The sequence below is a fragment of the Loxodonta africana genome, chromosome 13 (assembly GCF_030014295.1).
Source record: "Loxodonta africana isolate mLoxAfr1 chromosome 13, mLoxAfr1.hap2, whole genome shotgun sequence".
Classification (NCBI taxonomy): domain Eukaryota; kingdom Metazoa; phylum Chordata; class Mammalia; order Proboscidea; family Elephantidae; genus Loxodonta; species Loxodonta africana.
In genome coordinates, this window is record NC_087354.1 from 60,870,721 (window position 1) to 60,897,816 (window position 27,096).

At 38.9% G+C, this 27,096-nt stretch overlaps 1 protein-coding gene across 2 annotated transcripts in view; it reads right to left on the reverse strand.

The window, feature by feature from the left end:
• Window positions 1-577: 577 nt before the first annotated feature.
• Window positions 578-27,096, reverse strand: part of UNC13C (unc-13 homolog C) — a 633,353-nt gene continuing 606,834 nt past the window's right edge. For both annotated transcript variants that reach the window (XM_064267528.1, XM_064267529.1), the window contains 3 exons: window positions 10,548-10,640; window positions 8,858-9,017; window positions 578-2,348 (listed from right to left, as the gene is read on the reverse strand). In XM_064267528.1, coding sequence (XP_064123598.1) covers window positions 2,063-2,348; window positions 8,858-9,017; window positions 10,548-10,640 — 539 coding nt within the window. In that variant the 3' untranslated portion in view covers window positions 578-2,062. The remainder of the gene's footprint in view (window positions 2,349-8,857; window positions 9,018-10,547; window positions 10,641-27,096) is intronic.

A 27,096-nucleotide genomic window follows, 5' to 3' on the forward strand; every position in this document is an offset into this window, starting at 1 on the left:
GCTGAAAACTACAAAACATTAATGAAAGAAATCAAAGAAGACCTAAGTAAATGGAAACAGTGTGTGTTCATGGATTGAAGACTTAATATTGTGAAAATATCATTCTTTCCAAATTGATCTATAGATTCAGTGTCATGCCAATAAAAATCCCAGCATGATCTTAATTTTTTTATAGAAAGGGAAAATACTAAAATAGTCAAATACAATTTTGAAAAATGTACAACATGGTGGACTCACAAAGCTCAAGTTTAAGACAATATAAAACTAATCAAGACAATGTTATATTGACAAAAGGGTAGATCAATAAATAACAGATCGATAAACAAATCAGTAAAATAGAGATTTGAGAAATAGACCCACATATATTTGGCAAATTGATTTATGGTGAAGGTGTAGAACCAAGTCAAAGGAAGAATTGTGGTCTTTTGAAGAAATGATGCTGGAATAATTGAACATCCATGTGCAAAGAAAAAAAAAAAGAACAGTAAAAAGAGCCTGGAGTTTTTATCCCTGAACAAGAAGAGATGTTGCATAAATTAAATAGCAGAAGATACAACAAAATGTTGTTTGTGCTCAATATACATCCATTTATTAATGCATATGCCAAAGGATCGCATCACACTATGCATATGGATAAATCATTAGCAAAGCAAGTGCCTAACAATTTAACATGAATTAGTTGTTCTTACTGGTCTGTGTTTTCACGCACAGAAGCAGAACAGTTCTCAAAGTCATGACACTATTCAGCTGTGCTCTTAACATAGCAGACCAGCTTGTTCACAGATTGCAACCATTATAACAGGTTCTTGTTTCTGAGTGTAGATAGTCCACTAACAGTTATGACGGTAAGTTACAATTATAAAGTACTGTTCTACAGCCAAGTATTTAGGTACAGACACTAGGAAGTCAAACCACAAAAATACAGAAAGTCAAAATACTCGTAGACTATTTCATATTCAAAAACCAACCTAGGTGTATTTTTATGTACTGAGCTGTATTATTTTCCTATTACATCTGGTGCATTTTGGGCTTATAAATAACAAAAATTACAAAAACTGTAAGCAATTTCTTGGCTTTATTTTACATTTTTCACTAAATAGATGACAACATGATGTTTTGCTCCAGTGCGATATATAGTAATGCTGCATTCAGTATAAGTCGTTGAATATTTTTAAAAGAAAACATTGAACTGATTATAGAGCTAAGTAACTAAAGATAGTCATAACTGTCAGAGAGAAAACACTAACAGGATAGTTACTTATCATAGGTAATTTTAAGAAGCAATCCCTCCATCCATTTCTAAACCATTAACCCTATGGCTTTCTAAAGAATGAAATTTGGTAAAGCCGAGACACAAGGTATGGCAAATGCATCGACTTACCTTTTTTACAAATGTGATGTGACCTTGGCAGTTTTGAAGAACAAAGTTTCTCAATATATCAAACATTGTTAACAAACTCTATTTAGCATTGCTATTTAGTTTGCTTTAGTAACATTTCTTCACAGTGATATATCAGAAAGGTTGGAAACTGGTCAGCATAAAATATTTCCTCCCTTTTCTATTTTTGTATGCAAAAATCATCACAATATATTTGCAACTATAAAATTACAAACGCTTTCTAGAAGTAACTAGAAAAGGGTATTTGTAAGACATCTACAATGAGGTAAGTCTAAATAAAACAGAATTTGAGTAACAAATGCTTTATGATCTATGGGCAATATAAACTAATTTAACAAAGACAACTGGTGGACAAACACCAAAGACGAATTATTTTCTAGTGTGTTCAATGGATGAGAAATTGGTAATGAAACTTAACATTTTAAAAGATGTTCTTGATATTTTACTTTACATCATAATTTTGGCACTTTATGGAACATTTACTTCCCAAAGACCAGAATGGGTATAAAAGTTCAGCAGGTTTTCCACATACCTTGTAGACACTGTACTAGAGTACCGGCAAACACGGAAACATAGTGAAATAAACATTCCTATGTATTTGCACATGCATGTAGTCATCAATTATAGTTTATGAATTCTCAAAGATATTGTGCAGTTTTCGTTTCAAGCACTCTCCTCAGTAGATCTTGTTTCAGATTTAAGCCTTACAAATTCTTTAGCCACATCATCGTTGGTCCTCTGAGAGAGGATTCTAAGGATAGTCAAACCAGTTTCGTCCATAGAGACATTTTTCAGAAGAGGATACCACGCTCCATAACTTCCCTTTTCCGCTATGTTCTGAAGCTGAATGACTGTCATTCCTATAATTCGATCTTCTCGGGCAAAGCAGTAATCCTTAACTGAGAGATGAAGTTCATAGGCCCCTGGGCTGTTTTCATTACTCACAATGCTGTATGGATTAAAAATATGAATTTTGAGCAAAAAATTTACTTCACCTAGGAATCAAGACAGTACTAAAATATCATTAAGCATTTTATACATTGTTCTGAATATTAGGAAATGAGGTACCATAGAGTTTTAACCCTGATGTAAATATCCTTCAAATTATGCTTCAGTTTTCTTAAGATGTTAATTGATGATCTAAATTAAAAAGTCCTTCTTTCCCTGTGGGAATAGCAAATCAATTTAAACATTTTTTATTACACTGATGTTAAACATATTAATAGAAATTAGAATTAAAGTATCATGTTGTACTTATGAAGATACTGTTAATCTTAAGCAAAAGTTTTGTACTTTATTCCTATGTTTCTTATGTTTTAAATTAAAATTATTGATGTTTAATAATTAATATACAAAAGTAATATATATATAATGCATTGTTATTTGTTGTTGCTGTCAAGTTGACTCGCACTCATGGTGGCCCCATGTGCATGGTAATAATATTAAAAATAATGTTTAATTGTCATGTTCTGACTACGTCTAGAATAATGGAAATGGTGAGTTCATCTTAGCACTAATATAAGGCTTGGCCTTAATACCAGTCTCTGGGTTTCTGGTCTTTTTAACAGAAATGATGAAAACATCTGGATTACTCTGCTTTTATATTGTTTTATGAAGATTGCTTCCACTCTGACCTTTAACCATGTAAGTGCTGGTCTACCATGTCTTTCATCACTTTATTATGCTTTCCCTTTTATCAATGTCCAAACTCCTGAGGCACCCATAATCCTCACTAATCTAGACCCAGTTTGCTTATCCTGCCTAATTGGTGGTGAGATTCCTGCCGCTGGATGAAAAGACTGTGGGCAGGATGGGGTTGCTAGGGAGTGTGGGAGCTAGGCCAGGGTGAGGGACAACTCTTGGAAAAATTTCTTTTCCATTTCAGTATCAGTTACTACAATCTTTTTCCTTTACCTTGGACTCCTGAATAAGATATTATATCTAGGAACTTTTTCTCAGGGGAATACACTGCACAGGCTGTCAAGCACTACTCACAGATGTTAAATTGGATACAAATCTCCAGAGTAAATCAGTTCCAGCAGAGCTTGGTGCTTCAATGCCAATTCTTCCCTTATGGCAACAGTTAGACCTGTCAAGTGTGGGGCTGAGGATGGCCTCTACTAATAACAATCCAAGACAACTCGTCAGCACTCAACATAATGAAGAAGGCTGAGGGCTGATATGCCTGCGGTAGTTCTCCTCCGCCCCTTATTTTTATTCATCCTCAGATATCCTTGACCTTCTCATGAATGCAGTCTATTCCTCAGCAGCACAAGCTTCCAAATTCTTTCCTTTTCCAAGTGATTTTTTTCTGATCAAATGTTTTGCAGAGCCAAACCTTCATTTCTGGGTGGTATTGATAACTAAACCATGTACTTATTTTAGAATACAAAATAATGTGAAAGAAAATAGAGAATAGAAAAATATGATAGAAGCAAGATCTTTTAGTGAATTAAAAAGAACCAAAATGCCTCCTTTTCTCAGTATAGCAGTCCCAGTAGCTCACTGTGTGATATCTGAATTTTGTGTGATTCAAATAATTTCTAGAGCCTTTTAGAAGACATTTGAATTTGATCAAATTTTTTGTGTAATTAGAACCCTTTTGATAAATATGGTTAGGTGGTTAAGTTTTATTGAGGCATAAGAGGGTTAAGTATTCAGAGTACAGACTGTAGAAAGGTCCCTTAGAAATCAAGAGTGCAAGAATAAACAGAAAACAAACCAGTAAAGGACTATTTTGGAGTGTGTGTGTGTGAAACCCCTAGGGCTCGATCCCCCTGTATTTATCTATCTATACTCTGTCCTTAGGGCAGCTCATCTAGATGTATGGAATTAACATTTCGCTATGAGCTGGAATTGACTCAAGGGCAATGGGTTTATATGCAGATAGGAATCCCTGGGTGATGTAGACAGTTATTCGTTCTGCTTCTCTCTGAAAGGTTGGAGGTCCGAGTCCACCCAGAGGTGCCTCAGAAGAAAGGCCTGGTAATCTACTTCTAAAAAAACCAGCCACTATGGGGTGCACTTCTACTGTGTCACACATGGGGTTGCCATAAGTCGGAGTCAACTAGATGGCAACTGGTAAAGACGGGGTATGCAGATAATTCTCGTTATACCCAGCTGCACATTTAACATCTCCTCTTGGATGTCCAATGTTGTTACTGTTATTGTGTACCATTGAGTCAATTCTGACTCATAGGGACCCTATAGGACAGAATAGACCTAACCCATAAAAAACCCATTGCCATTGAGTTGATCCTGACTCTTAGCGACCCTAAAGAACTAGGCATCTTCAAATTAGAAGATTTAAAACAATTTTTCTCTCTTTTTTTGCGGAAAGTAGTGCTTAGCATATTTAAAAATGAAGTCATTTTTTAATTGTGCTTTAGATGACGGTTTACAGAGCAAATGAGTTTCTCGTTAAACAATTAATACACATACTGTTTTGTGGCATTGGTTGCCAACTCCATGACATGTCAACACTGACATTCTCAACCTTGGGTTCCTCGTTACCACCTTTCCTGTCACCCCCACCCTCTGCCTTCTTGTCCTTGCCCCTGAGCTGGTGTGCCCATTTAGTCTCCTTTTGTTTTATGGGCCTGTCTAATCTTTGGCTGAAGGGTGAACCTCAGGAATGACTTCAGTAGCAAGTTAAAAGGGTATCTGAGGGCCATACTCTCAGAGTTTCTCCAGTCTCTGTCAGGCCAGTAAGCCTGTTTTGTTTTTTTTCTTTTTTTATGTGTGAGTTAGAATTTTGTTCTACATTTTTCTCCAGTTCTGTCCAGGACCCTCTATTGTGATCCCTGTCAGAGCAGTCGGTGGTGGTAGCCAAGCACCATCTAGTTAGGCTGTGGTAGTTGTGGTCCATTAGTCCTTTGGACTAATCTTTCCCTTGTGTCTTTGTTTCTCTTTATTCTCCCTTGCTCCAGATGGGGTGGAGCCAGTGGAGTATCTTAGAGGTCTGCTCACAAGCTTTTAAGACCACAGACGCTACTCAACAAAGTAGAATGTAGAATGTAGAATGTTGTCTTTATAAACTAGGTTACACCATTTAAGCTAGATGTCCTCCTAAGCCATGGTCCCCAGCCCTTAGCCCAGTAATTTGGTCCCTCAGAGAGTTTGGATGCGTCTATGAATCTTCCATGACCTTGTCTTGGTCAAGTTGTGCTGACTTCCCCAGTATTGTGTACCGTCTTACCCTTCACCAAATTTACCACTTATCTATTGTCTAGTTAGTGTAAAACAAAATTCTTGATCTCATCATCTCCTGTCCCTATGCCCCCATCTTGATGAATCATCTTGTCGGTCATGCCAAAAGCCTAGGGGGTTATCTTTAATTTCATTCTGTGCCAGGTATTTTCCATTTGCCCCACTTGGATCCATCCATCTCCCCCCTTGGACTTCACGATAGAACACTGACTTATGAGGACAACATTAATATGGTTTGTCCATGCTGCAGCTTCCAGTTGGTTTTGGCCAAACAGGAGCTCCATCAGGAGACCAGAAGTAGTGATGGGAGTGAAGTCAGAGTTTTATTTCCCTGGATCTTTGCCTGTGAGGCTGCCTCAGGCAGACTGGAGCCCTCCATGGGTGGTTGCTGCTCCTCTATGGTTGGCTGACTACACACATTTTCACCTTCTCAATTTTCAGTAAAGACTGTTCCTCTCCTTTCAGGTATGTTGTTGTTGTTAGGTGCCATTGAGTTCGTTCCAACTCATAGCAATCCCATGTACAACAGAATGAAACACTGCCCAGTTCTGCACCATCCTCACGATTGCTGCCATGCTTGACCCCATTTTTTGCAGCCACTGGGTCAATCAAGCTTATTGAGGGTCTTCCTCTTTTTTGCTGACCCTCTATTTTACCAAGCATGATGTCCTTCTCCAGGGACTGGTCCTTCCTGATAACATGTTCAAAAGTCCAGCAATGAGGAGACATGCTGAGTTTGGACATATTCCATTGGTAGGCCACCACGGCTAGGGATGAGAGAGAGGAAGGGCTGGCTGGTCATAAGTAAAGGAAGTTGTGTATAGACTCCTAAGTTTATGGGAGAACCTGCTGATCTAGCCCAAGGGGGCTAGGGATAAGAGTGTGGACAGGCTGTCTGAAGTGCTGGGAGGTGTGTGTGAACTCTTGAGCCTGAGGCTGCTACGCATTGTAACCTGGCTTGGATGGCTAGGAATGAGCTGACCGGAACCCAGTTGAATGAAGACAAAGATGTTTGACACAGTGAGGTGGTATACATTGCTGCAATTTGATGGCTTGCTCTGGACTTTGTTTATGGATGTAGATGCTCAAAGTTCCAACCAGAAAAGAAGATTCTTCAAGACCAAAGAACACGCTTGTGTCCTCAGAGTACTGGTTTGATAGGGATGGGCAATTTAATCAGTGAGAGAATCAGTGGGGGGAGATAAAGGCATGAAGTGGCTGGCTTACATGCTTTTTTGGGTGTGCTTACCCTCAAAAATGAGGAAGACAAGGAAGGATCCTACCACTACCAGGGAAGAAAAGCCAGGGGCAGAAACCATGTCATTTAGACCCTGGAACCTTGCACAGAGAAGCTCCTAGAAGCAGGAGACCAAGAGAGAGTGCGAAAGTGAGAGCGAGAGAGAGCAAAGTATAAACTTGAAGCTGTTGAGAAGAGGTGGCAGCAGAGATCCAGCAGCAGGAGATGGTGGGGTGGGCTTCCTGGCCCATGGAGAGAGAAAGCTGAGTGCCTTTGGAGAGAGGCCTTGGGCCAGGGAAAGGCATGCCAGTGAGCATGGTTAGGAAGAGGCTGTTCTCATGGAAGAACTGTATCCTGAGTGTTCCTGAGCCTTAATTGTAACTGTTACTTCCCTAATAAACTCCATAATCATGAGTACTGTCTGTGAGTTCCGTGTGACCATTGCAATGAATTATCAAGCCCAGCAGAGAAGTAAAGAGTGCTGTGGGAGGTATGGTTGGTGTCAGAATTCGTAAAGATAGCAGAGAGAAGAGGCATGTCTGGCCTCCACCTCATGGGAGTCAGCCTTTTGCTGTTGATCTTGGTTCTTCTTCCTCCTTGTGGGCTTGGAGGAGGTCAGACACTGCCCCCAAGCCATTTTTACACCAAAGTACATGAGACGAAGGCTCACCATCCTTGCTTCTAAGGAGGATTCTGGCTGTACTTCTGCCACGACACATTTGTTCGTTCTTCTCGCAGTCCATGGTATGTTCAATACTCTTTGCCAACATCTCAATTCAAAGGCGTCAATTCTTCTTTGATCTTCCTTATTCATTGTCCAGCTTTCGCATAGAGATGAAAAAAAAAAAAAAAAAAAAACCCAGTTGCCACTGAGTTGATTCTGACTCATAGCGACCCTATGAGGCGATTGAAGATACCATGGCTTGGGTCAGGCGCACCTTAGTTCTCAAAGTGATGTCTTTGCTTTTTAACATCTTTCAGGTTTAGGAGTGGCTAATAGCCTACCTTCTAGTAGCCCAGGTTATATCATTTTTGCTGTGTTTCTCCAACACTCATATCCCTGTAAATTCCTTTTTAAATAGGCCCTTCTTCAATTATCCTAAATTGAACGTTCTTGGGAACTTGAGTGATATACTCTTTCATGTTCTACATGTAGTCTGCTGCAAGTTCTGTAGAAACCACTTCCAACACACATTCAGAATCTTCCCACTTCTCTCCACCTCTTCTTATACCATCTAGTCCAAGTCACAAATTATTTGTCTATACAGCAAACAGCATAATATTTTAAACATGTGAACAGATTGCTCATCCCCTTCAGTGGGCCTTCTACTGAACTTAGAATGTAACCTAGACTCTGTTACCTTGACCGCACAGCTCTATGTGGCATGATACTTGCACCCTGACCACTTCTCCAAACTCGTTTTATCTCACCCCCGTGCCCACTAAATACTGTTTCTTAGGTATGCTAGGCTTGTTCTGCCTTAGAGCCCTTCACTAACTATTTGCCTTGGCCTGAAATGTTTTCAACCCCATTACCTACATGACTGGTTCTTTAGTTTTTTCAAGTTTGTTTAAAAGTCACACGTTTAAAGAGTCTTCCCTGACCACCCAATCTTAAACATCCAGCCACTCTATTAAATCACCATTTTAATTTTCTCCATAGATCTTACTATCATCTGATAGTTTCTTGTTTACTTCTTTGTCTTTTTGTTTATAACAGGTGCCTCGTCTCTGTGGAGTACTTCTGTGGGAGTAGGGATCTCCTATTTTGTATACGCAGTGCCTCTAACTTAGACACATGGTAGGCACTGAACAGATACCGAAAAACAGACAAGGACTAAAACCATAGCCTTCTTCATTTGCCTGGGATCAGTGATGCACAGGAATATGTAAGCTTAAAGGCTTTGCTTTCCTTACCAAAGCCCAGTGCCCTTCCTACCCTGAATCCCTCAGTAAGTTTAGTTGTACAATGGCTAGTGCATGGCTGAATAATAGTTGGATTTATGACTTACAACTGAAATGTTTCATTGTACTTTGGCGACCACGTATTGCTTTTTGTCTTTGTGCCTTGTTTTCTCTTTCTGTCTCCAAGATTGGGTCCCAGTATACAAACTTCCACAAATGGGCGGAACATTGCTGTGGTCTGCCAGTTTAGGTCATTAATAGCAATCACTAAAAAACAAAAAGGAAAAGGAGTATGAAGTGTTATCAGGCAAGTATGTGGAAACTCAGCTTCCTCCTTTTGGTCCTTAGGGTGAATTTTTATTTTTTAAAATGATTTATGAAGCTATAACTTGTATTTGGTAGCACCCTCTCATGCCATTGACAAGAAAATGTCCTTGAAGAGAAAACAATTTCTTCTCTGGAATGCACGTTTGATGGACCTTTCAGTTCTAAGCTGTGTGACATTGGCAAGGTGAAAAGTTAGCTACAGCTGAAATGACACTTGATACTAATGAAAAGTTATAATTTCTTTCTTTTCTAAGGTAAAAACACGATGTTTTTCACATTAAAAATTAAGATATGCTCATTATGAAATATACAAAAAATAGATTAAAGGACAAATCTCCATAATTTAATCACTCAGAGATAGTGACTGTTAATATCTTGGTGTGTATGCTTTCAATATTGAATTGCCATATGCACAGAATGAAGTCATCGTGTATTGCGGTCTTAACATTAGCTTTATTTTAAAGTTCATCATGCATATTTTTCTAACTTATTACACACTTTCTAACTGCAAATATTTCACTGTATGGATATACCAGCCTGTATTTAGCCAGCCACTTATTGTTAAGCTTTATGACTGTTTCCTAATTTTAGCCATCATAAACAATTCTTATGAACATTCTCATATGTACATTTTGTTCATCCTTTGGTCACGATATCCTTAAAAGATTCTTACAATAAGAATTGTTAATGCGAAAGGTTCATAAAACCTTATAGCTTTTGTTATATATTGGCAAAATGTTTTTAAATAATATTTAAGGACACTGATAGTATCCTCGCTAGTGCTGTGTGTGTCTATTCTGTATTACAGCTGGGTTACGTTAGCTTTTATAACACAAAGATACATTATTTAATGCAATTTTAAAATAAATTGGAAAGAGGATATTTAAAATGAGAATATCCATAAAAATGGATAGATCATGGTTCTATTGAGCAAAATGTTAACCATGAAATTTCACTTTTGAAATGATCCCATATTCAAACCACGCATTTACAATATAAAACCAATAGATTGACCCACTTATTAAAAAAAAAAAACTAAACTAAAAGCAATTGTTGGCAGTGACATAGAAAGCCAAGGAAGTAGGTAGACTGTGAATAGTAAGAATTTATTGACTTAACATCCAAAATTTGATTGACTAGTCTGGAGCCAGCCATAGTACTAATGTTCAATGAATACCACAGCACCAACCACAGAGTAAATGTTCCATATATACAATTTTGAAATTTAATTACCAATGTGTTAAAATTATTTAGATATTTCAAATAATAGAGGCTAAACATCTGTCACTTTTTTTCAGTTCTGAATAAAAAATTTTTGCTTAATGAAGAAATCCTGAGCATGACCTAAAATCATTTAATACACATTCTTTAAAACAGAGATCTGAGAAAAAAATTTACTTTTTCTGTATCATTGTTGTGCAGAGCATAAAGTCTAATAGGCTGTTTAATCTACCTGGACCTGAAACATACCTTTGACAGTGACTCTTTGCTCTCCAGTTCCTGGGGTGGCAGTGATATCCACATGAACAGATATCTGACCTACTGCATCTTTGGAGGAGCGACCTGCAAGTAAGCATAAGTTTACTGGCCCGAGCTTTTAGATGACTTAATAATGAACATCTTGATTCCTCTGCAAAAGAGACTTTAAAGCACGTTAATAGCAAATGCATGGTTCTTTTGGTTAATAACACATAATAAGTATTGCTAAGTGTTCATGAAGTTAAATTTGCTGTGCAGTTTTGAGGCTTGGGTATAATCATTTGGAACTAAAATGTCATATGGCAGTTCCTTGACTATGCACGAGGATGTATCATTGTCTTCATTCCTTTGTTAAGAACTTTTCTACAGTGCACCATACCAGATCACTGGGGACACAAAGATGACTCTATAGAGCACCTACATTCATGGAGCTGACAGTCTGCCAGGAGAAACCAATATGTAGACATATCATTGCAATATACTGTGATAAGCCCCATAATAGATGTATTTATAAGATCTACTCGTGATATAAAAAGGAATGGTCAGGGCATTCCTGTAAAGTCGGTCAAGGATGCCACATGTTGTGTTGGAAAGTGCTTGTGATCTGGAGTCAGATAAGCTTGATTATGCCACTCAAATATTCGTTATGCCACTAATGGTTCTGTAGTTCTAGCGAATTTACTATATTCTTAAGCCTTAGCTTTCTCATTTGTAAATAGGGAGAATAAAACTAACCTCTTGGTAGATACACATCTATTAACATATTATCCATGGTCATATAACTTTTTCTCACAAGTAGGAGCACATGCTCTACATTGCCCTTTACCTTTTCACCCAAAAATATATCATGGAGGGTATTACTTTTAGTATATGTAAAGCTGCCTCATTCATTATATGGCTTGGAATACCACAGCACTAACTACAAAGTAAATGTTCAATAAATACTTTTCCGAAAATGAATCACTGAGCTGTTCACAAATATTTAGACACTTAAAATAATGCAGGGCCTTAATTCCATGATATGAATGAATATCCAATAATTTATTTAATCATATTTAGGCTGTTCTGTCAGTATTACAATCTACAATGAATAATTAATTTTAATATTTATAAGTTGACCTACAGGATAATTCCTAGAAGTGATATTTCTTATCAGTTTAAATTTTGTTCCATAGAGAGTGTAACAATTTACACTCACATATTCAATGTATAAGAATAACAAGAATATTATTTTCCTAGAAAGAATGGTTATTGTTCAAAGCCAAAAACAAATGGTTTTAAGAGACTTCCAGTTTCTAAGTTCAGAGAATCACCAGGATTTGCGCCAGAACCTCCCAACAGGCTCTGTTGAGAAGAGCCAGTTCACCAAAAGGAGCCACCTTCCATGCCCCATCCAGTTGATAACAAGAAGATTGGAAGGTAGAAAGTTGTCACTTTGGGTAAGTAAAGGGGCTATTATTCCCTCTCTTCTCTGCTCCATGGGAGAGGGGGAACGAGTAAAGGGAATGTTTCCTTTTCCTGCAGAGTAAGGAGAAAAACTCTGAGAGAAATAGTTTTAAACTATGAAAATGCTAGCAAGATGGGAATTTCAGTACTGGATTGGTTGCCTACTTAGCGGACAACATGACACTAGCAAGGGCAAGTGGGGGCCAGCCAGCCAGAGAGTATGTCAGCACCAGCTCCTTTAATTCATGGTTCCTGAGAGATATAGAAGACGGCTTATGATTGGCCTTTGATGCACCAGAGTTGGGGACAAGAGAGGGTAGATGTGACTGGAGGCTACAGTCTTATCAGGGATCATCGTGGCTGGACATGTGCCCAGAGGAATGTGGCAGATGGTAGTACCAGATGATGCTCAGCAGGAAGAAGTGGCCAACTCTTGTGTCTTGGAAAAGTCAATTAATGCTTAGGGGAACTATTTGGAAATGAGCCTCACACCAGCAGGTTCCATGGAGCTTCTCCTTTCCCAAAGACAATGAGCTAGAACAGCCCTACTGCTCTAGCAAGGACTTCTAGTATAGCATTTAATAAGAGTGGTAATAAAGGGCATCGTTGTGTGATTTCCACTCTAAAGGGGAATGCCTTCAGTCTCTCTCCATTGAAAATAATGTTGGCTGTTGGTTTTTTATATATGCCTTTAATTATGTTGAGGATTTTCCCTTATATTCCTATTTTACTGAGAGTTTTTATCAGGAATCAGTGTTGGACTTTATTGAATAAAATGCCTTTTCTGCATCGATTGAGATAATCCTGTGATTCTTTTATTTATGTGGTGGACTGTTGATTGATTTTCTAACATTGAACTATCTAACATTGAACATAAATGCAAGGATAGTTCAATGTTAGAAAATCAATCAACATAGTCCACCACATAAATAAAAGAATCACAGGACCTGGTATGAATTCCACTTGGTCGTGGTGTATTATTTTTTGATATGTTGTTGAATTTTATTAGCTAGAATTTTGTTGAGAATTTTTGCATCTACGTTCATGAGAGATATTGATCTGTAATTTTCTTTTTTTGTGTGGTGTCTCTGCCTGGTTTTGGTATCAGCATTATGTTGGGTTAACAGAATGAATATGGGAGTATCCCTTCTTTTCCTATCCTCTGAAATAGTTTGAGTAGTACTGGTATGAGCTCTTTGAGTATTTGGTAAAATTCTCCAGTGAGGCTGTCCAGGGCAAGCCTTTTTTTTTGTTGGGAGTTTTTTTTTTTTTTTTTTTTAATTACCTCTTCAATCTCTTATTAGTTTGGGTAGGTAGTGTGTTTCTAGAAATTCATTCATTTCTTCTAGGTTTTCAAATTTGTTTGAGTATAATTTTTTATAATATTCTGTTATGACCTTTTTTATTTCAGTTGGTTCTGTTGTTATGTCCCCTATCTCATTCAGGTTATTTGCATCTTCTTCTTTTCTTTTGTCAGTTTGTCAATTTTCCTGATCTGTCAGGTTGTCTAATTGTCTCTGTTGTTATAGTAAGGATCTCAGCCTTCTTAGTGCCTGGGTTAAGACTTCTGTGGCAGACCTTATATGAATTACTATATGTAGTAATATAACAACGGCTAGTTTCTGCCCAGAGTAAACATCAAGATTAAACATATTTGTAAATTAGTTAATGTTTTTCATCAAAGCATTTCTTCATCTGAGTTTCTAATGACCAAGTTAACTTGAAGGCCCTAATTATGTTGTTACAGAATTTGAGATTTATATGGTAGAATATATAAAATCCCATTAGAAAAATACGTGAGTTTATTTACTACTCTTAGTTATGGTAGAAGAATTTTATGCTGCTTTAAAACATTTAACAGCTAAAGAAATGAACCTAAATCCTTTTAAAAGGTACTTTTTTTTAATACATAGAATTTGTCTTCTTTCTTTCTGTAGTTTTCCACTTGTATATCCTAAATGTGTGTGTCTTTTGAAGAGATACAGAAGCTGCATTGGGGGAAAAGCTTTAAAAATCATACTTACATACTAACAGCGCTTCAACATTTTTTGAAACCTCCTGGGTGGAAACCTTTACTAGACTCTCAAAGTATACATTTCCTTTTCTAGCACAAAATGTGAAATATGCTGCTCAATCAAGTTAAACATAGTCTGCTTAATGGGGCCAAAAACCAAACCCATTGCTGTAGAATCAATTCTGACTCATAGCGACCCTATAGGACAGAGTAGAACTTCCCCGTAGAGTTTTCAAGGAGTGACTGGCTTAATGGGGCACATACTCTAAAAAAAGTAGAATTAGGGACTAAATAGTTTCCTGAGAACTATGGGTAGAAGAAACTGGTTAAAATGACTTTATCATTGTTGCTATTCCTGCTTAATAATTGTGCTTTTTATAATGGTCACTTTAGAGCTTCAGGTTGATGCTTTCATGGCTCTTTGTTTATAGCATTCTAGGGGCACATACATTATTTCTGGTATTATAGTTAATTATGCATGTTTTTTCTCCCTAACTACATTTCATAATGCCAGGAAGCTTATCCATACTGCTTACCTTTAATTCATATGGTAAACTCACAATATTCTATTGATAAATATAAACAGCCAACTCTGGAGCCCTGGTGGCACAGTGGTTAAGAGCTTGGCTGCTAACCAAAAGATCGGCAGTTCTACCGTGTCCTATACGGTCTCTATGAGTTGGAATCCATTCAACGGCAATGGATTTAAGTATCCAATTAGATATTTGTTGATAGATTAAATATGCAGGCATTCCTTACTTTGCACAGTCTTGATATGCCCGGATTTCAGTTCCCACAATTTGGTTAAATACCATCAGTCCTCCAACAACATGGCTCAAATTTCAGTTACCATGATTTTTTATTAACAGTGATTAATTGGATAAAAAGCAAGCTTTGATGCTAGTTCTTTAGTCCACAAATCACTATGTAAATAACAGATTTACATCATGATCAGTGACCAGTCACCTCTTTCAAAACCTGTCGTGATTGGTCACTGCACATCTGTTACTCTGTTCCTGCAGACGACAAAGTATGTCCTTGTGTTGCTGCTTTGTTTCCCAGTGACAATATTTTACAAACAAACGTGGATAATCAAAAGAAAGAAGTAGCCAACAAAGATGAAACTGCAGCAAAGAAATGAAAACTGATGTAATGCCAGAGTGGAATTGTCATAGAACATTACGGAGTTAAAGCAGAAATAACTGACCCTGTGGATATTGGTCCTGCCACCATCGGAGAGACCCTAGATAAGCAGCCAAGGAACTTAGTGAAGGCAAACTTATCTGCATAAATGAGGATAAAGGTGTCCTAGTGGAAGTAATATGGGCAAAAAACACATTAAAGGAACTCTCATTTGTTATAACATTGCAAGCAGAAAGGATAAAATGTTGGTAGATGATCCAAACTTAGAAAGGAATATGCCAACCCATCAAGGCATAGAAAAGATGCCTGCTATGTAGTTATTTGATGAGAAGAAGGTAAACATTTTTCAGACTACTCTTGATTAAACCCATTGCCTTCAAGTCGATTCCAACTCACAGTGACCCTATAGGGCAGAGTGGAATTGCCCCATAGAGTTTCCGAGGAGCGCCTCGTGGATTAGAACTGACCTTTTGGTTAGCAGCCGAGCTCTTAACCCCTATGCCACCGTCCTTGATTAGGTTTTTACAGAGAAAGAAAACACTTTCATTCTTAATATTTCTAATGTTTTAATTTACGATGTGCTAAAAATATTACTTTCACTATTTTTTCATTTCCTTATACATTTATAACTGACGATAAGAGTGTTTGTTTTGACAAAACTTTTTAAAAGCCACTGTAGAAGTGGAATTTTCCTACTGATTATTAAGATTGCTTTTCACAGCTTGTTTGGCCACTTTTATGGTCCCACATGACTGTGCAAAGTGAGGACTGTCTGTACATGTATTTCAGTTCTTCATCAGATACTGAAGCTGTGGGAGCTATGTTAGTCACAGGTGAGTTACATGTCTGCTGTACTGGGCAGTCCTTTTTACCTCCCATGTCATACTATCTGGAGGGTCTTGTTCACCACAGCCTCAAATCTGATTGACCAGCATTTGCACATGGTGAAATCTGCCAATTGCCCATCCCAAAATAAAAACAGAATTGAACAAAAAGCATTTTGAAGTTGAAAGCATATACTAACCGGGCAGTTAGTAAGCAAAATACAAGAGATTTCCATTTCTTATGAAATTGAGTATAAAAGTAATCTAATAAACTATTCTTTAGTCATTTAACACTCTGCCTGTTATGGAACCCTGGTGGCACAGTGGTTCAGCATTCAGCTGCTAACTAAAAGGTCAGCAATTTGAATCCACCAGCTGCTCTTCGGAAACCCTACGTGGGCAGTTCTGCTCTGTTCTATAGTGTCGCCATGAGTTGAAATCGACTCGAAAGCAATTTTTTTTTTTTTAATGCTTGTTATATAACCTTGCCTATTCTGAATCCATAGGAATTAGACTCTATATGTCTCAAATCAACATCTGGGCCTTTAGAATGTGTCCTTTGTCACCAACATTATTGGTCACAAATACCAAACTCTCCGCTCTGGGAATGAGTAGTGCTCCTGTGAGTAAACCGTGGCAGAAGGGCAGGAAGCTAAAAGACCTGGTTGTCTGCTTTGCTCGAAGTCCTTTTCAGATCAGTTTTTGAGGATAAAAGGTCCTATCAGATTATGATATAGCATGATATAAGCACTCCAATAGAGTGAGTCTATCAGCCACTATAATTTTAATACATTTTATTAGAGACTAACCCATTGTGTCAAGCCCTGGTGGTACAGTGGTTAAGAGCTCAGGCTGCTAACCAGAAGGTCAGCAGTTTGAATCTACCAGCTGCTCCTTGGAAACCCTATGGGACAGTCCTACTCTGTGGTATGGGTTGCTATGAGTCAGAATTGACTGGATGGCAACACGTTTGGTTTTGGTGTTAGAGAATGGTCTTATAAATTTAGTGATATTTATGCATATAGTTTTTTCAAAGTGATTATTACCCCTAAATCTCCAACCAGCATCCTTTAAAGTATTAGATGAAAAATATCACAGCTTCTCAAATGACCCCTACAGGTTATCTAAACTGCTTAAACCTCTGACAAAGGCTTTTCTGTCTTTCTCCATGGACTTCGGCTGGGGCCTGAGTATCAGAGGTTACCTGCTCTACTGCTTCTCCCATTTTCAGGTCCAGGACTCCAGGTGAGAGTGACCTAACTCATCTGGTTCTCTAAGTTTTTCCCATCGTCAAGATGAGTAAACCCGGAAGTGGCTTCTCTTAAGCCCCTTTCCCTCCTCTTGTTTTCCTCTTGGGTTTACTTCCTATTCTTTCCTCATTATCTCTTTTTTTATAATTTTTATTGTGCTTTAAGTGAAAGTTTACAAATCAAGTCAGTCTCTCACATAAAAACTTATATACACCTTGCTACATACTCCCAATTACTCTCCCCCTAATGAGACAGCCCGCTCTCTCCCTCTACTCTCTCTTTTCGTGTCCATTTCACCAGCTTCTAACCCCTTCCACCCTCTCAACTCCTCTCCAGGCAGGAGATGCCAACATAGTCTCAAGTGTCCACCTGATCCAAGAAGCTCACTCCTCACCACCATCCCTCTCCAACCCATTGTCCAGTCCAATCCATGTCCGAAGAGTTGGCTTCGGGAATGTTTCCCGTCCTGGGGCAACAGAAGTTCTGGGGGCTGTGACCACTGGGATTCTTCTAGTCTCAGTCAGACCATTAAGTCTGGTCTTTTTATGAGAATTTGGGGTCTGTATCCCACTGCTCTCCTGCTCTCTCAGGGGTTCTCTGTTGTGTTCCCTGTCAGGGCAGTCATCGGTTGTAGCCGGGCACCATCTAGCTCTTCTGGTCTCAGGCTGATGTAGTCTCTGGTTCATGTGGCCCTTTCGGTCTCTGGGGCTCGTAGTTACCTTGTGTTCTTGGTGTTCTTCATTCTCCTTTGATCCAGGTGGGTTGAGACCAATTGATGCATCTTAGATGGCTGCTTGATAGAGTTTAAGACTCCGGATGCCACTCTTTAAAGTGGGATGCAGAATGTTTTCTTAATAGATTTTTTTATGCCAATTGACTTAGATGTCCCCTGAAATCATGGTCCCCAAACCCTGCCCCTGCTACGCTGGCCTTCGAAGCATTCAGTTTATTCAGGAAGCTTCTTTGCTTTTGGTTTAGTCCAGTTGTGCTGACCTCCCCTGTATTGCATGCTGTCTTTCCCTTCATCTAAAGTAGTTCTTATCTACCAACTAATTAGTGAATACTCCCTCCCCCCCCCAGCCTCCCTCCTCTCATAGCCAAAAAAGAATATTTTCTTCTCGGTTTAAACTATTTCTCAAGTTCTTATAATAGTGGTCTTATACAATATTTGTCCTTTTGGAACTGACTAATTTCACTCAGCATAATGCCTTCCAGGTTCCTCCATGTTATGAAATGTTTCACAGATTCGTCACTGTTCTTTATCGATGCGTAGTATAACATTGTGTGAATATACCATAATTTATCCATTTGTCCATTGATAGGCACCTTGGTTGCTTCCATCTTTTTGCTATTGTAAACAGTGCTGCAATAAACATCGGTGTGTATATATCTGTTCGTGTAAAGGCTCTTATTTCTCTAGGATATATTCTGAGGAGTGGGATTGCTGGATGGTATGGTAGCTCTATTTCTAACTTTTTAAGGAAGCACCAAGTTGATTTCCAAAGTGGTTGTACCATTTGACATTCCCACCAGCAGTGTATAAGTGTTCCAATCTCTCCGTAGCCTCTCCAACATTTATTATTTTGTGTTTGCTCATTATCTCATATTCAGTATATATTTGAAGGAATTCATGGCAATAATTAACAACAATGGCTACATTTTTTTAAGCACTCACCATATCTTGAAGCAAATAACTCCTGCTTTCTACGTTTGTTTGCCAACTGTGCCCTTCTCCAACGAGGTATTTTCATAAGAGGTGCTATGCCAATTTTTTTTACACACTGCTTTTATAAAAAAAATTAGCATAGCATGCTGATGAAAATATCTCACAAGGGGAGGGCACAGTTGGCAAACAACTGTAGAAGGCACACATTATTTATGTAAAAATACGGTGTGTGTTTAAGTCATCTGCTAAATGCTTTAAGTATAAGATCTTGTTGTGCCATCAGATAAATGTATGATGTACATTTTACAGATGGAGAAATGGATCTAGACGTTAGTTACCTGTCAAAGCCAAAAAATGGCAGAGCTGAGATTTAACCTCAGATCTCTTACTTAAAATTTGCTATGCTATCCTCATTGAGTAGCTCTCTTCTGCCTTTTTCCCCTCCCCATTTTTTTCAGGTAGTCCCCAGTTTATGATGGGATTCCATTCTGAGGGCTCCGACGTAAGTTGAACACCTTTTTTTTTATTGGTTTGTTTTCATTGTTATTGCCTTCTATTATCAGTATCTTTATAAATCTGATCTTTGACATCTGAGAATAACATCAGCAAATCATGTGCTGCGACACTGTATGTAGTCCATATTACTAATAAGACACAGACACACATACAAAACCAACCTAGACAGTTGTAAGTGTGGTTCATGGTAACTAGAATACATTGTATGTCGGGAAGTGCCTGTACATCAAAGAGGAAAAAGCAAATCCTCCCTTGGCCTTTTTTTTAACGGCATTTAAAATCTTCCTGAACTAAAAGCCACAAGAAAGTATGAGAAACCAAAGAAAAAAACATATTACATAGACTGATCAGATCTATAAATCTGAAGATTATGTTTTCTTTTTTGATGTGATAATATTTAGCTTGCATTTGCAATTTTATGGAAACCCTGGTGGTGTAGTGGTTAAGTGCTACAGCTGCTAACCAAAGGGTCGGCAGTTCAAATCCGCCCAGAGCTCTTTGGAAACTCAATGGGGCAGTTCTACTTTTTCCTATAGGGTCACCATGAGTCAGAATCAACTTGACGGCACTGGGTTTAGTTTGGTTTGCAATTTTATATTAAACACCACCATATTTTATATTAAACTGGATAGTAATTATTCCAATATAATACTTAAATTAGTTTTGTCTCCTGGGATGCTATGTTTCATAGCCTTCTGTGATTTATCCTTAAACTTACTACTGATTGAAACAACTTATATTTGCTACTTTGTATCAATGAGACTCCATGGTTATGGCATCCAGAAATGTGTTGAGAAATTGACATATTAATAACACTTGGGATAACTGTCAAATCTGTGAAGCAAATCACTTAAGCTGTTGTCTTAAGTGCCTTCAGATCAGTTCCAACTTATATAGTGACCCTATTGAACAGAGTAGAACTGCCCCCAGAAGGTTTCCAAGGAGTGGCGGATGGATCTGAACTACTGACCTTTTGGTTAGCGGCCGTAACTCTTAACTACTGCGCAATCACTTAAGCTAGTGGGTATCTTTTTAGAATTGTTTGTAAAGCTTAGTTAACTTGAACTACTTTAGGAGTGAGAAATCTAAATAATTTTGTAGAAATAAAGAACGTTAGAGGGAGCCTTGGAGACCATGTGGTCCAATCTGTTTCAGAGAGAAGGAAATGTTGAGGTTTAGTGTCTTGAAACAGCTCCCACAGTTGAGCTGGTCTCATTTTCAGTTCAGGGCTCTTTTCACTGACAAACTACCTTGCCTCTTAAAAGGTTTTTTTGGAATCCACATGATAGAACAGACTGCCAAAGAATAATAGAATTTGGGAAGGAGGTAGGATGTGGCTTTGACCTAATTAGAAGTTGCAAAAAACAAAACCCTGCTTCCAGCCCTGACTATTGTTGCTGTGTGCTATCAAGTTGATTTCAACTCATGGTGACCCTCTATGACAGAGAAGAACTGCCCCATCGGGTTTCCTAGGCTGTAATCTTTAGAGGAGCAGATCACCAAATCTTTTCTTCCACAGATCAGCTGATGGGTTTGAACTGCTGACCTTTTGATTAGCAGCTGAGTCCTTAATCATTGTGCCACTAGGTCTCCTCAAACCTGACTAGTGCCTAAGAATTATTTCTAATGTAGCCAGTTGTTATCTATTCTCACCTGAGCATCTGCATCTTTCTTCCCAAACCTATTCCTATACCACGATTCCCAGCAAATACTACTACCTAGGGGAGAGAGGGATGAGAATGGTTACCTCCTTATGGGTGTGTGTATTCCCACCAGGTAAATCATTACAAGCAGGAAGAGACAGGGAATGATACACTCTGAAGCTCTCACTCCTAAAAATGCATCTTTTGTTTTTGATAGTCAGGGAAGTTGAGCTACTTAAGATGAGTGAGGTCAGGCTAGGGGCTATGCATCACTATATCCAGAGCTTCACACTGATTGTTGGATCTATCAGGATCTATCAGTAATCAAAAAGAGTTGAGCAGTGGCTAAAGGTAAGCTAGACTCCTTATGTGTTGAAAAACCTGTATCTGAATAGATCTTCTCACTTGAGGATGAGTAAATATATAAAAAGGAGCCCTGGTGGTACAATGGTTAATCATTTGGATGCTAAACAAAAGGAGGTTTGAGCCCACCCAGCGCTATGTGGAAAGACCTGGTGATCTGTTCCCATAAAGATTACAGCCTAGGAAATCCAAGGGGCAGTTATATTCTGTCCTATAGCGTCGCTATGGGACAGATTAGAGTCAATGACATGTCATGGATTGAATTGTGTCCTCCCAAAATGTATGTCAACTTGGCTAGCCCATGATTCCTAGTATTGTGTCATTATCTACCATTTTGTGACCTGATATGATTATCCTATTGTAAATCCCAACCTCTGTGATGTTAATGGAGACCTGGCAGTGCAATGGTTAAGAACAGTGTCTGCTAACCAAAAGGCTGGCAGTTCAAATCCACCAGCTGCTGCTTGGAAACCCTGGGGCAGTTCTACTCTGGCCAATAAGGTCACTATGAGTTGGAACCGACTTAATGGTAACAGGTTTTTTATGATATTAATGAGACAGGAGTCAAGATACAGGATTAGGTTGTATTTTGAGTCAATCTCTTTGAGATATAAAAGAGAAAAGCAAGCAGAGAGTTGGGGAAATCATACCACCAAGCAAGAAGAGTCAGGATCAAGTGCAACATTTGGAACTAGGGCCCCGGCACTGGGAAGCTCCTAGATCAGGGGAATATTGATAACAAGGACCTTCCTCCAGAACAGACAGAAAGAAAAAGCCTTCCAAATTCAGGGCACCAGCTCTAGCCTCCTAAACTGTACAGGAGTAAATCTCTCTATATTAATGCAACCCACCTGTAGTATTTCTCTTATAGCAGCACTAGATAGCTAAATCAGCACACTGAATGACACAGGGAGCATCAAAAGGAGATGTAAGGAATATATAGAGTCACTGTGCCAAAAGAATTGGTCGACATTGAAACATTTAAAGAGGTAGCATATGATAAAGTCTCAATAGTATTAAAGAAAGGAGTCCAAACTATACTGAATGCATTGTCAAAAATCAAGTCTCCAGGAATTGACAGAATACCAATTGAGATGTTTTGACAAACAGATGCAATGCTGAAGGTGCTCACTCATCTATGCTAAGAAATTGGGAAGACAGCTTCCTGCCAAACCAACTGTAAGAGATCTATATTTAACAGGACATGGAAATTATTGAACAATATCATTAATAACACATGCAAGTAAAATTATGTTACAGATCATTCAAAAGTGGTTACAGCAGCACATCAACAGGAAACCTCCAGAAATTCAAGGTGGATTCAGAAGAGGACAAGGAAAGTGGAATATCATTGCTGATGTCTGATGGATCTTGGCTGAAAGCAGGGAATACCGGAAAGATGTTTGCCTGTGTTTTGTTGACTATGCAAAGGCATTCGACTATGTGGATCATAACAAATTATGGAAAAGATTGTGAAGGATGGGAATTCCTGAACACTTAATTTTGCTCATGAGGAACCTCTACATAGAACAAGAGGATGTTGTTCAAACAGAATGGGGATATTGTGTGGTTTGAGGTCAGGAAAGGTGTGTATCGAAGTTGTAACCTTTCACCATACTTATTCAGTCTGTATGCTGAGCAAATAGTCCATGAACCTGGACTATGTGAAGAAGAATGCGGCATCAGGATTGGAGGAAGACTCATCAACAACCTACGTTATGCAGAAGACACAACCTTGCTTGATGAAAGTGAAGAGGATTTGGAGCACTTACTGATGAAGATCAAATTCAACCACAGCCTTCAACATGGATTACACCTCAACATAAATACAACAAAAATTCTCACAACTGAACTGATAAGCAACATCATGATAAATGAAGAAAAGATTGAAGTTCTGAAGGATTTCACAATCGATGCCAATGGAAGCAGCAGTCAAGAAATAAAACAATGTATTGCATTGGGCAAGTCTGCTGCAAAAGACCTCTTTAAAGTGTTAAAAAGCAGAGACATCACCTTGTAGAAAATCCTATAAATTCCACAAGGAAGCTACTGTAACTAATAGGATTCAACAAAGTAGTAGGATTCAAGATCAGCATACAAAAATTAGTTGGACTTCTCTACACCAACAAAAAGAACTTCAAAAAGGAAATCAGGGAGGTGGAGCCAAGATGGCTGACTAGGTAGAAGCTACCGCGGATTCCTTTTGCAAAAAAGACTCGAAAAAACAAGTGAATTGATCACGTACATGACAATCCATGAACCCTGACTATCAAACACAGATCTAAAGAGTTGACCTGAGTGACAGGGAAGTGAAAAGCCACACCCGGAAGCAGCGACCCCCTCTGGAACTGGCATCCCACTCCACAGTCTTGAGCCCTCATGGTTCCGTGGTGCCAAGTGGTGGGACTGATTGTGGCTTACTGAGGCGGGGCAGGCACGGGACACAGCCCTAACCCCTAGCCCCCTGGGGTAACCTCAGTAGAGACTTGCCCAGCAAGCAGGCTGCACACTGATGCAGCTAACAAAAGAATGAGCAACCACAGGGAGGCAGCGACTGTTTTTGGAGCCTGGAGCCAGCGCCCCAGTCAGAAAACGTTGGTGCTGGGCTTTGGACTGGGCACAGGGGAGCTGAGCACGGCTTCCTGAGACGGCGCAAACACGAGACACAGCCCTAGCCTCCTGAAGTGACCTCGGGGGAAACCCAGCCATCACATGCAGGCAGCGCAATGACGCGGCTGACAGGAGGAGAAGTTACTGGGAGGCAGCGACTGGTTTTGGAGCCTGGAGTGTGGCGTCCCAGCCAGGGAACCTTGGCACTGGGCTTTGGACTGGGAGCAGAGGAGCTGACAATGGCTTCTGAGACAGCACAAGCACAGGAGCAGGCCTGACCCTTGGGGGCAATCTCAACCCAGCCAGCTGCACACAGGCTACACGCCCCTCAGGAATCTCAGATAAAACAGTCATCACCAAGCAAGATAAGTAACTTTGTCTATGTTGCCAACGCTACTCTCTCCTATCTAGCTGATCCCTCCCCTCCCTGCCCCAGGTGGCTTCATTAACATTGGAATTTCCTGGGCCAGGGAGTGAAGTGCTCTGCAGGGTTTTGTTTTTTTTTCCTAACCCATTCTCCTGGCCTGAGAGAAGCAGCAATTAACAACCCAGGAGGGAAAATCCTTCCCTGACTTCCCTAAAATGGAATAAAAATACAGAACCAGCTCCAGCGAAGCATATGAGATCCACAGTCTTTGGCTTTCATCCCTATAGGGAACAAGGTGGCTATTGTAATGCAAGGGCAATTCTGATAGAGATCTGACTGTAATTGTTTTAGCAGAGAGCAGTGTAAAGACAAGTTTTGGAGGTCTGATACCTCTCTACCCATTAAACAGAGCCCTCACTGATTCACAACGGGGAACTGAGGGCTGAAGCTCCACCTAAACTGCCTAGCCACCTGCTAAAGGGGTCTGAGGATAGTGACGCCTACCAATCTTTAGAGGTACAAGCATTGGGTGCCTAAGGTACAGCTGCAGAGCCACCCACCAAAGTGCTCTAGGAATAGAGATGTACCTACCTCACTGGCACATGGGGGAAGGCTGTCAGCATCCTACCCTCCTTGGATTGTGATCCCCTGCCACTACTAGAATCTGGTGCATACAACTATCACCACTACTTCTCTAAGTTAATATGTGACAGCCTACACCACACACGTGGTGACCCAAAATCAGGACACCTAAGCTGATTCTATTCAAGAATAGTGAATGGACCCTTAGGCTTATATATCTGGTAACAGCTTAACCAGCTGGTAATAGGACATAAGTGAGTCAAAGGCTACGACAATCAAGACAGTGCAATCTAGTAGCCCATCTGGGTGTATTGAAAGAAAACAAAACAAGAAGATAAGACTCAGTGAGAAAATATAAAATAAATCATTACAATATCTTATAGATGGCTTGGAGACAGCAGTTGATATCAAATCACATAAAGAAGCAGACCACGATTGCTTCTACAAATCCCCAAATTAAAAAATCAAAATCTTTCCCAAATGAAGATACAATCCTGGAATTGCCAGATGCAGAATATAAAAAACTAATATACAGAATGCTTCAGGACATCAGGGATGACCTCGGAAATGAAATAAGGCAATCTACAAAAAAAGCCAAGGAACACACTGATAAAGCAGTTGAAGAAATCAAAAAGATTACTCAAGAACATACTGGAAAAATTAATAAGCTGCAAGAATCCAGAGAGAGACAGCATTCAGAAATCCAAAAGATTAACAGTAAAAATACAGAATTAGACAACTCAATAGGAAGTCAGAGGAGCAGACTCAAGGAATTGGAATGCAGAGTGGGGGAGGTGGAGGATAAGGCAATTGACACCAATATATAGTTGAAGAAAAATCAGATAAAAGAATTAAAAAAAAGTGAAGAAAACCGTAAGAATCATGTGGGACTCTATCAAGAAGAATAACTTCCGCGTGATTGGAGTTCCAGAACAGGAAGGGATAAGAGAAAATACAGAGAGATTAGTTGAAGATCGGTTGGCAGAAAACTTCCCTGGCATCATGAAGGATGAAAGGATATCTATCCAAGACGCTCATCGAACCCCATACAAGATTGATCCAAAAAGAAAATCACCAATGCATATTATCATCAAACTTGCCAAAACCAAAGATAAAGAGAAAATTTTAAAAGCAGCCAGGGATAAAAGAAAAGTCACCTACAAAGAAGAATCAATAAGAATAAATTCAGTCTACTCGGCAGAAACCGTGCAGGCAAGAAGGCAATGGGATGACATATATAGAGCACTGAAGGAGAAAAACTGCCAGCCAAGAATCAAATATCCAGCAAAACTCTCTCTCAAATATGAAGGTGAAATTAGGGCATTTACAGATAAACACAAGCTTAGAGAATTTGCAAAAACCAAACCAAAGCTACAAGAATTACTAAAGGAAATTGGTTAGAAGATCAATAATATCAGATATCAACACAACACAAGGTCACAGAATAGAACATCCTGATATCAACTCAAATAGGGAAATCACAAAAACAAATGAAGATTAATTTAAAAAAGAAAAAAAAATGCTCAAAACAGGGAATCATGGAAGTCAATATGTAAAAGATCACAATAATCAAAAAGAGGGACTAAATACAGGAGGCATAGATCTTCCATATGGAGAGGAAAACAAGGTGATATAGGATGATACAAGTTAGGTTTTTACTTAGAAAAATAGGGGTAAATATTAAGGTAACCACAAAGAGGTCTAACAATCCCATAATTCAAAATAAAAACCAATAAAAACAACAACTCAGCAAACATAAATTCAACTACTATGAAAATGAGGAACACACAATTTACAAAGAAAAACTTCTCAGCACAAAAAACTAAGTGAAAAAATGAAATTGTCAACAAAACACACAAAAAGGCATCAAAATGACAGCACTGAACTCATATTTATCTATAATTACGCTGAATGTAAATGGACTAAACGCATCAATAAAGAGGCAGAGAGTCTCAGGCTGGATAAAGAAACAGGATCCGTCTATATGCTGCCTACAAGAGACACACCTTAGACTTAGAGACACAAACAAGCTAAAACTCAAAGGATGGAAAAAATATATCAAGCAAACAACAATCAAAAAAGAGCAGGAGTAGCAATATTAATTTCTGACAAAATA